This window comes from Anoplopoma fimbria, chromosome 3, assembly GCF_027596085.1.
Source record: "Anoplopoma fimbria isolate UVic2021 breed Golden Eagle Sablefish chromosome 3, Afim_UVic_2022, whole genome shotgun sequence".
In the NCBI taxonomy this organism is placed as follows: Eukaryota; Metazoa; Chordata; class Actinopteri; order Perciformes; family Anoplopomatidae; genus Anoplopoma; species Anoplopoma fimbria.
In genome coordinates, this window is record NC_072451.1 from 21531637 (window position 1) to 21542519 (window position 10883).

The 10883-nt window shown below is 41.2% G+C and overlaps 1 protein-coding gene across 1 annotated transcript; it reads left to right on the forward strand.

The window, feature by feature from the left end:
- Nucleotides 1-919: 919 nt before the first annotated feature.
- LOC129089329 (KN motif and ankyrin repeat domain-containing protein 1-like) lies at nt 920-8935 on the forward strand. The gene is made up of 10 exons (XM_054596741.1): nt 920-944; nt 1731-1805; nt 1885-3357; nt 4400-4475; nt 5031-5330; nt 5505-5589; nt 6486-6705; nt 6794-6936; nt 7758-7958; nt 8778-8935. The coding sequence occupies exons 2-10, from the start codon at nt 1790-1792 to the stop codon at nt 8868-8870; spliced, it is 2607 nt and encodes an 868-aa protein (XP_054452716.1). The 5' UTR covers nt 920-944; nt 1731-1789; the 3' UTR covers nt 8871-8935.
- The last annotated feature ends 1948 nt before the right edge of the window (nt 8936-10883 follow it).

Below are 10883 nucleotides of genomic sequence, written 5' to 3' on the forward strand. Positions count from 1 at the left end.
TCAGGTTCTGGAGGGTCCCCACCAGCCATAACTTCCCCACTGCAGCTGCAGTCTTGAGTGGCTTCGCTCTGGCTGAATATGGCTCAATATCCAACCCAGCAGTAATCCTCTGCAAATATATTTTGGGTTGCCATTTTCGCTGTTGGAAATGCAACAATTTTGCAATACAAGTTAAGAGCGGCATTTTGCACAGCAGCTACCAAAGCTCAGCTGGCGGTCTGTAGTTCTTCATTGCCTCCAATGATGTCCCTGTAATGTCACTGGAAAAAACAGATTTCCCAGTGACATAGAGAACAAGAGCTACTGGCGTTTTAACAAACTGGAAATTTTTTCAGTTAAAAGACCAAAAGCGTTTTTATTCTTAAATGTAAGGTATCAAAAAAGGATAATCTTAAATCTATACCAAAACTCAGGGATTATATTGGCAATAGTACAAGAAAATGTCAAACAATACAGAGTCCTGTGGTTGCATGTAATTCAAGCTTCATTCTTGCATACTTTCTAGGGATTACCTATATTTTTCTTCATATTTGCACATCCTAAACTTTTAATTTCCACTCATCTGGAAACTATAAGGCAACATGTATCAGACATGGTATGCATAGAGGACATGCGAGAGTTTTGCACGTGCATGTACATCTCAATGTTTTCATCTTAGCTGGTAGAAATGTGCACATTAGTAACTGTTTATTGCAGATTTGTTGCTGTTTAACGCTTGTCACCGTAGACTGTGTGAATGACAGAGGTCAAAATTCCCAGCAGAGCCATTTGGCGGTGTTTGTCTGTTTACTGCATAGCTGACATTGTTTGGGGCTGCGGTTCGATGGCTGCAGGGCCTCAAGAGGACAGCAAGCTGCCGCAGAGGCTGGTGGTCAGGAGAGGGGAGGAGAGGAAGGGAGGAGGGATCAGGTGAGGAAGGGAGAGAGAGACACTGAGAGAAGAAGGTAAGGGAAGAAATTACTACCTAGAGTGTCGACTGTTATCTATAATATAGAGAGAGAAAGGGAGAGTCAGCAGAATCAGGATAGAGCCATGTAGTGTAAAAAAAGGAGAAGAAAAATAAAGTTACAGTCAGAGTCAGTGTAGTAAAAGTAAACCAAGGATCTAACAGAAGACTGTAGACCTAGTAGGAGGCACAGAGAGTGAAGGAAGGGAGGGAAGTTGTGAGTCACAACAATTTATGTCCGTAGGAGTATATTTTTCTCCACTGGCCATAGCTGCTGGGCTAAACAGTCCCAAGCTATTTCCAGCTCTCGTCCTGGATGGCAGAGCTGTAATCAAATGAACATCAGGCGTGCCACTGTTGAATAATAGCAGGCTGATGCATGGACCAAATGAAGCAGTAAGAGTGTGAGAAAACAGAAGTCTTGGGGAAGAAATGAGAATGAGAGTGAGGAAGGAAGAGTAAGCACTTGAGCGTAATTGAATGTTTTTTGCGCTTCATGTGGGAGAATTAATAATTGGCAGATTGTGAATGGAGAACCAAAAAAAGGGTTATTGCTGTTCAGAGTGATCCTTCATCTGGTCACTAAATTAAGATCACAGTTAAATCTCGAGTGAAAGTCAGTGCCAAAAATAATCTGTTTTCCTTCTCAGAAATCATGAATGTGTTCATTATTTCATTAGATAACCACGCAGTAACCACTTCTGCCACTTGTAAAAATGTCCTAACATGTGTTTTCAATAAGTTGCTGGCTCAGTTCACACCCCTATTTTGTTTGTTTTGTCAGATACTAAAGGTCCAACCAGAAAACAAGGAAATTGTCGGACAACTGAAGACAAAAAAGGGATGGAAGGACAAAATGGTAAAAAGGTTTTTCCCTAACATGACAGAGTTGTAATTAATTTGTGACAGATACTAAATTACTGATTTAATTATTACAGGAAATATCTGGCCTCATAAAACAACAGGGAATGGGATCAAAGGGAAGCCCCCATACTCAGTGGAAACACCGTATGGCTTTCAACTTGATCTGGACTTCCTAAAATACGTAGATGACATAGAGAAAGGAAACACAATCAAAAGAGTCCCCATCCAGCGCCGAAGCAAAGGCCCAAGAGCCAGCACCCTGCCCAGGCAACTCAATCCTTCTGGGTGTGGCTACCGCCCAAGCCCCTGGGGATCCACTGGAGCTCTTGGCCCCAGGTCCCGACTGTCAGACGCCCATCACCATGGCTACTCATCCTGGGCAAATGATCACAGGTTGCCACATTCTCCCACAGGGCTCACATCCCTGGCAGAGATGGAGGCCAGAATCAAGGAGTTTGATGAGCAACCTCTCGGTGAGCACATCAGGCCTCATCTCCTGCGTGCCTCCAGTCTGCCACTCACAGTTTTACTGAGACAGGGATCAGAGTCCACAGATGACCCGAGCAGCCTCAGGAGTTCGAGGGATCACCTTGGAGGGAGAAACATATCCTGTGAAGACGTCTTCTCCTCCCCGGACAGCCCTCGACCACAGGACTGCTCAGGTCTGTTGAGGCGCCTGACTGAAGCCCTGGAACGTGTTGGGGAGCTGGAGATGGAGGTGAGGGTGATTCCAGAGCTCAGGGCGAATATCTGCATCCTCCAGGAGGAAAGAGAGAGGCTCCGTCTGGGCCTGAATCCACAAGCCCCACCCTCCTCAATGAATGGAACCACAGACCCTTACACCTCGTCCCACTACGGCAAAGTGGACATCAAAAGGCCTCGGCATGAAAGTCACAACATGTTTCCTAGAAATCACGACGTTTGTCTAGAGGACTCTAATCCCATGCACGAGTGGAGGACTAGTACAGATCTGGATGAGCTGCTGACGGTGACGTCCCTGCAGGCCAAAGTAGCTGTGCTGGAGCAGAAGCTCCATGAGACTGGCCTAGAGCTACAGAGGGCCTTAGGGATACTGAGGGAGCAGCAGGAGGAGAGCAGAAGAAAAGATGAGAAGATGGAGCATCTTATCAGGAATCCTGCAGTGTGGGTCCGTGCAGAGAGGGTGGTGGTAGACCAGGATGGAGATGGGACTGTGGTGAGATCTATTGAACCAAATAATAAAGTGTCAAGAAGTTCAGATGCAAGGAACGTTACCACAAATGGACAAAGAAGTCGACATCAAGACCCACTTGTGTCTGTGGACCCTGGAGAGGCTTCAGATGAAACAGCAGTGGTCGCCCACCACATAAAGAAGGTCAAGAGGCTCCTGGAAAAGCAGTGGGAGTGTTTGTGTGCAGGCCATGAGTCAGGAAAGGAGGGCAAACATCTGCAGCACCCAGACCCCAATGTCAACTCCCTGCAGCAGGAGATGATGGGACTCGTTGAAATCCTTACCTCCTACTACACCCAACAGGGGCACAGTGATGGAGACAGGATTCAACACGGAGGTACCGTAGTCCACAGATATTACATTATGTCACTGTAATGATTCAAATATGCTAACCATGGTTGCCCTCTGTCTGCATCTATCCCACAAGAGTCAATTAAAAGCAAATTTCTGACTACAAATTTTTTCTTCACAGATCTGCCTCATAAAACAATTGTTTTATTGTGAATCTGGTTGATGAATGCTTGTATTTCATTGGATAACATCTCTAATTAGTTCTCATTGAAACTGGTTACAAGCAACCTACTGTATTAGGCAGTTTTAAATACTTTGCCAGGTTTAAATATCTGTCTGTCTGTGGACAGATTTTGTAAATGCGAAAGCTTCAGTAAACTTTACAGGTGTTTAGTTCAGATCAAAATGAAGGCGGAGTTTAAAGACGAGTGTGGTACAAGCAGTGGCACTTGAAGAATTTGGGTAGACTGGGAAAGGGGCCTTTGCATCCCCCACTCCATGTCCCTGGCAGCATTAAGCATTGCTGCTGGAGTGATCCCATCAGAAGAATGTCTATAGTTTGAACAGCTTTTATTTTCAGATTCAGAGTTTTCCCCTTTTAAAAGTGTCAGAAATCCCAGCATGGGAAGCTGAAATATCAGCTGTCAACCTCAGAGAGGAATAATATATTCACACAATTCCGTCTAAAAGCAAGTGATTAAAATTTTCTGTGGGCATAGACACAAACTGAACTTAAGTTGCAAAAACTTTGACTATTATATTAAATAGTTATTACAGACTTCAGCAACACAGGAATGAGAGCAAGTTTATTTATTAGACTTTCAATAAGAAACTACTGAAGTTTTGTCAAAATAAAAGTTTTTATTTTGCTCTGATTTTAAAGTCAATAACAAAAAATCTAACTAATTTACCCTTTTAACTTTTTAATCAATGTGAACAATTTTGACTAAATATTTGTTCCGAGTAGCTTTTTGTGACGAGATGGCTGTGTATAAGCCATAAACCATAATAAATATGTATTTCGTGATGTTGTTGTTCAACTGTGTTGTGATATTTCATCATATTCTCTGTGTTTGTCTTCAATGCAGCATTTAAATCCATCATGAGGACAGACGGATGCGCCCAGATGTCAAAAAGCCTACACTCTGTGGGTGTTAATGAAGGGTTAGTAAATAACTCACTCTGACTTCAGCAACCTTTGGAGTTATGATTATTGCTTAAACCATAGTTTTGGTTCAAAGGCATACTAACTTGAGGTTATTTAAGCTATAGTTCTGACCGAGACAAACATCATAATTTAAGATTTAAAGATGTATGCCACTCCCTCTTAAGTTGTCAGTTAAAGAAGAAAAGTGAACATTTGCCCTTTCCCTCTAAGGAGAGTTTATTTTGAAACATTAAATGTGACTGTTTCAGTTGCTGTGGCTCAGGGCCTTTTTGGGTTTAGTATTATTACAACATATGAGATCTGTTTGGTTGGAATCTTCTATATGCCAACACAGTGATACTTATGCTCTTTGAAATGCATTATAATTAATTTGTTTTGACTTTTTCCTTCGATTTCCTGCTTTGACTGAATTGTCCTGGACAATATAGTAAAAGTTTTAAACAATATGTGAAATTTGTCATCTCATGTCTAATCTTTGTAGATTCTGCCAGCATTTTGGTGGCAGATAGTTCTAAATGTCTGCTCTGCTCTCATTTTTTATTTTTTTAAAGACATAAAAGTGGAAATGTGGTTGGGCAGGACTGTGTGAACCAGAGTGGGCAGAAGGAGAGCAGCATCGGCCCTACGGAGATGGCTGTTGTCCAGGTGGATGGAGTGCCAGGGAAGAGACGAATGGAGGGAATGAGGCAAACGAGTCCAGACAGACAGATGATACCGGGAGGAGCAGGATCAGGGCGGACAGATGGAACCGTAGCGTCTGTGGAAGCTGAGAAAACGGCCAAGACGAAACCACAGCCCCCAGGAGAACAGATGGAGGGGAACTCTGACTCAGAAACCACCACCGGGGGCAGGTGAGAGGAATAGAACAAAATGCCTTGCCAGTGTTTTTATTGGAAAGTTTTATGGGGATGTTTATTTATTTTTTTAAGGAAATATCTATATAGCTAATAGACTTTGCTATGAGAAAAAATACTTTCTATTTTCTTTTTCCTTATGCTCACAAACACACATGCTCTTTTTTCTAGAGAGACAGTGAGTGCAGATTTTCTGGCTGCCTGTCAGTTCCTCAAAGATCACATGGACAACATGGATAACCCCAATGAAGACATGGTAAGATTCTCCCACAGACACATTCAATCAAACCTAAAGAAACAGATCTATTTAAAATTGAAGCTGTTTACAGTAATGGAGTTTGTACAAGGTGAAAGGGAAACAATCTAACTGAACTTCATTTGATTTTGAATATATATACATATATATACTAATAAACCCATACGGCCATACGCAACCTTCCCAGAATGAAGGGTAGACAGACAAAGTTAATGGCTAGTTGGTGAAACAGTGAAGCATTTAGCAGCTAAAGAGCCAGATATTTGCTGGTGGAGACAAAAATAGAGATTTAAAGGAGCAATGCGTAGGACTTAGTGGCATCTAGTGGTGTGGTTGCAGATTGCATCCAATGGAATACCCATCTGCTGGACCCTCTCTTTCCAAACGTGTTTGAGAACGTAAATTGCAAGTGCCAGTGTTTAGTTTGTCCATTCTGGGTTACTGTAGAAATATGGCGGTGCACCATAGACTCCATGAAGAGGACCTGCTCTGTATGTAAATATAAATGGCTCATTACAAGGTAACGAAAACACAACGATTCTTAGTTCCCTTATATACTTGAGAAAATATGGTTATGAATATTATATCTGATTTCTGTCAAAAAATCCCCCCAAATTTCTTCAAACTGTTACTTTAAGGAGCATGAACATCGGACTTACCATAAATGGGTGGACAGAAACTCTACTCCCAATCCTAGTGTTGATGTATCTGCTGGATGATTGACAAAAGGACATGTTGTTTTGTGATATCTTGGTTTTACAAACAAACTAAAACTTATTTGAAGTAAATTAAAGATGATTATTTCAACATGGAGTACACACGGTGTTGGCCAAATCTTTCAGAAAATGTAATCCAAAATTTGTATCTTTCCTACATTCCCCTCTGTTTTTTTCCAGAGGAAGGCCTTGGTTGTATTGTTTCAGCACTGGTTCAGCGCGGCGGCCGAGGAGACTTCAGCGACCAGCAGGGTGGCTGTGTACCTGAGCGAAGTGAAGAAGGCCACGCATTCACTTTTGGCCTTCTTGATCAACCTGGCTGATGACAACGGCAACACAGCGCTGCATTACAGCGTGTCCCACTGCAACTACGGCATAGTCAGCCTGATACTCGACACAGGTGATAGCAGTGTGTTGCCAGAGCTAGAGTACAAAGATTTAGTTGGTTTGTACAAACTGGGAAAGTTACTCTTTTCTTTGTTTTACAGGTGTGAGTGATTTGAGCCTTCAGAACAATGCCGGCTACACAGCAGTGATGCTTGCCTCACTGACAGCGCCTGATGGTCCAGGTGGCATGGAGGTGGTCCGCAAGCTAATGGAGCAGAGCAACATTAACATTCGCTCAAACCAGGTACAAAACATCCAATGCAAACACAGCTTCAATGTATTTTTTTTTTAGGTGAAGAGCGGTATTTAGTGGACTAGTTTGACTCTCAGCACTCTGTACAGGCTGTTTTAGTATTAAATGGAAGATTCAATTTAATCAAACAATCGCACACAATATTAAAGGGTCATCCCACTGATTTAACACACAAAAATCTGTTCATTTGTGAGAAATACTACTCAGCATGTGCAAACAGTTCTTACATATTATGCATTTTCTGTTATTTCACTCTGAAGGGAGCTCTTAAAAGTCTGAGAAAATACTGTAAGCCTGATGTTGTCATCAATGTTATGTCAAATTGGGGCTTGAGACAATTCAAATCTCATCAAAGTCTGTTAAAACCATAGACTGCATATAAGAAGTAGATGTAGTCAAAGTGACATCATCAATCTTGTTTTTTTGCAACCAGAAGTGACTCAAGAGGGTGGAGCTTAATTCAACCAAATGCTGAATAATACTTTTTAGGCAACCAAAAAGGTTACAATTAACTACACAAACTGAAAACACACTTTTAAAAGGTGAATCTAAGAAAGAAACCCCGGCAACCACCAGACCAGACAACGCCTCGATAGTGACCTCTCAATCACAAGATAGCCACACCCTTAAGCATATATACATAGATATTTAGGCCTTTGCTGCTTCAAAACTTTTTTTTATATGCGTCTTTTGGCATCATAATGAACAGTATCTAACTAATGTGTATAGTAGTACAGATAAATAGTGTACTTTAAAAAAATATATGAAAAAAAATGTTCTATCTCTGGCCTGTTTTCTCTCCCTCTCCACAGACGGGCCAAACAGCTCTGCACTTGGCGGTGAGACACGGAAGAGTTGTGATGGTTCGCCTGCTACTGAGCTGTAGAGCAGATGCTAACCTCCAGGACAGCCAGGGAACGACGGCCCTGATGTTCGCATCTGAGAGGGGCCACACACACATCGCAAGGTTGCTGCTCGAGAGGAGCCTTTGTGACCTCACCCTGACTGACAAGGTGATACTGCAAAAACCCACGTACAATTATCCTCCAATATAATCCTCCAACCTTTTGCCTGGAGAGACCAGAAGATTTTTTTCATTTTCTCTATCAAAAGTGTGAGATGCAGGTTGTCTTATCCATTGTATTAGTTGTTTATGGTCATAATACAAAACATATCACAGTTAACTGGACACTAAATCCACAGAAGAATATTTTTTTTACAGGAACTATAGAGTTCATGTGATGACTCCAACTCCATTTCTCTTGTGAAATCCTGTTATATATATTATCAAAACAGCATAGCCACTTTCCTATTCATATGATGGAATACAAAAAGGAGCTTAGACGTAGGAAAGCTTGAATGTTTTGACTCTCGCTGTGTGGACGTGGGTGGACTGACAGTCTGCATCAGAATAAAGCTTTCCCAGGATTAATCAGGGCTACAGTAAAACAAATCTCCCTGGGTGGAGATGAGCTAATCCGCTAACAGTACCTTATCTGCCAGTCTGGAGCGAGTAGAGGCAGGGAAGAGAGCGGAGGAGAGGATGCAAATGTATCTCCTACTTTTGACACAGTCTGCATTTTAAGTAGTTTACAAGAGAGAAAAAAAGACCAACCACAGGCGTCCTATCTTCGACTCTAAACCATGTTTCACCTTGAAAGAAACCCAGATTAATTAAAGTCTGATGAAATTTTTAATGTATGTTAACTTTAAGCATGTTAGCATTTGCGTATACCAAACGTGTTTTTTTAATAAACCTGTGTACACTGTTTCTAGTTTAATATAGGTTCAGGATTTAATATTTGTGTCTTTCCTGTTTTTTTCTCCCCCAGCGTGGTCAAACTGCACTCTCTATCGCCATGCAAGGTTCCCACACTGATACTGCTGCCCTCCTGCAGGCCCATGCTAAAGCTCGAGCTCTGTAGTACTGGAAAACAATCTGCAGACAAATGATTCTCTCACATTTTGCTCCTTTCTGTCTGATGCACTTTGAAACCCAGTTAAATCCTGATGCTGTGTGCTGGGGTTGAACTGTTTCTGTCATATTGTTTCTGAATTTCGAACAATCTGCACTAGCGTTAGCTTGAGCTTTGGATGGGATGACATCGTTCTAACAAGACTCAACATCATCAATGAGTGAATTAAAGCTGGGATGTGTCATGATTGCTGATGCAGTGTACAATACATGTGTTGTTTTCTATTGTCTTTGCTGTGAAGACATCAGTTATGTCTGATCTTTGCACATGCAAGTAGAAGCTTAGCTTTGCAAACTATGCAATTAAAAACATATTTATTATGATATGTGTATTGTACTGGTCACATGGATATGTTGACAATTATCAAAGGGTCTGTGTTTTATGTTTTCTTGAAAATTAAAGATGGCTTTTTGCATCCTTGCGGCCCTTTTTTTTTATAAAATGAGTTTGTAATATACAAAGAAAAGCAAAATACCCATGCTGCTTGAAAAGCACATGAAAGAAAGTGCCAACTAAGCAACCAGTTGATTCAACTCACTAGTAACTGATGTGAAAAATGCCTTTTTTTAATAAAATGATCAAAAAGCCTACATTGCTCTTAAATACATTTGTTGAGCTGTCAGGAACACATTTGTCATCGTTGTTGCTGTAATGACGAACCTGACCAGCAGGTGGCATAGCTCATTTATCTTACTTTTGCCTCAGCCAGCCAAATCAGACACACAAAGCAACGATATACATAAACCTGGAATTCTAAAATGAGCATATCCAAAGGATTAGATCTAATCCCTTTCAAGTGTGAGAGACAATTATAAACATGACATCTACAGAATTGTAGGAATTCCACTCAGAGAGAGCACACAGTGAGATTCATCTGCAATCTGACTGTACGGCAGCTGGTATGGCCCAGTGAAGCGTGAAAGCAGATGTGTTTGAGTGGCCTTTGTTCTTCTGACCCCCTGGGAAACAGTAAGGGACAGAGGTTTAGTTTTGCGGCTAGGACTTGACTCGTGCTGTAATGACTCTGAGCAAATGTATATCCCCAGAAAGAGAGAGATTCAATCAGCAGCTTGTATGGAAAGCAGTATTGCTCTAAAATGATTATCAGTGTTCATAGATGAACTATAATTAAAGCATTTGGAAAATATGTATTTATGTTTAGGCCATGTGCTTAATCCACAGATGCATTTATATATATTAGTATAAATACGCTATCCCCTATCCCAACCAGGCTTTCATGCAACAGTGAACAATGGTGTCCATCTTTGCCTTTGTGCTTACTGCTGCAGGAACCACTGGACACATAAAAAATACGTATCACCATATCCTAATGGGAGTGGTACGACAAGGAAGAGTTTGTAGGCATTTACCCTGCTACAGTTTAATAATGATAATGGACGGGATTTATCTACGACTGATTTTCTGCCTGCTGATGAATCACTTTGTAAGTGGATGAATGTGAAAAGCAGCTCAGGCAGAATGGACTCTATACTGAGAGAGTAGCTTCTTATCTGCTTTGACACGAAAAGCAAAACTTTACATCAGAAGCAATAAAAACAGACCTTGCTCATTTCAATACATTCATGGTTTTGCTGCTCCAGTGTTTTGGCCAGTTATCAAACCTAATCAGATACTGCTATAAAAAATAAATAATTTAAAAGGCTCTACTTGTAATATATCTTAGCAAGTCACACAAGCTGAAAATCACACACATTTGACATACAACAATTATGGCTGATATAGCTTAAGCATTTGCAAACAATTGACATTTTACAAATCCAGCAGACAGGTAGAAATATTAGCATTCATTTAGGTTGACCAAATGTAAGTCCTGTATTCACAAACACTAAGCTTTGTTTTCGGTCCTGACAAAATCCTGAGGGAAATTCCAGGCTCTTTTACTTCTAATGCTCATCTATGTTCACTAGATAGTGGCTAAATTTGTCTGCCTGCCATTTGGTG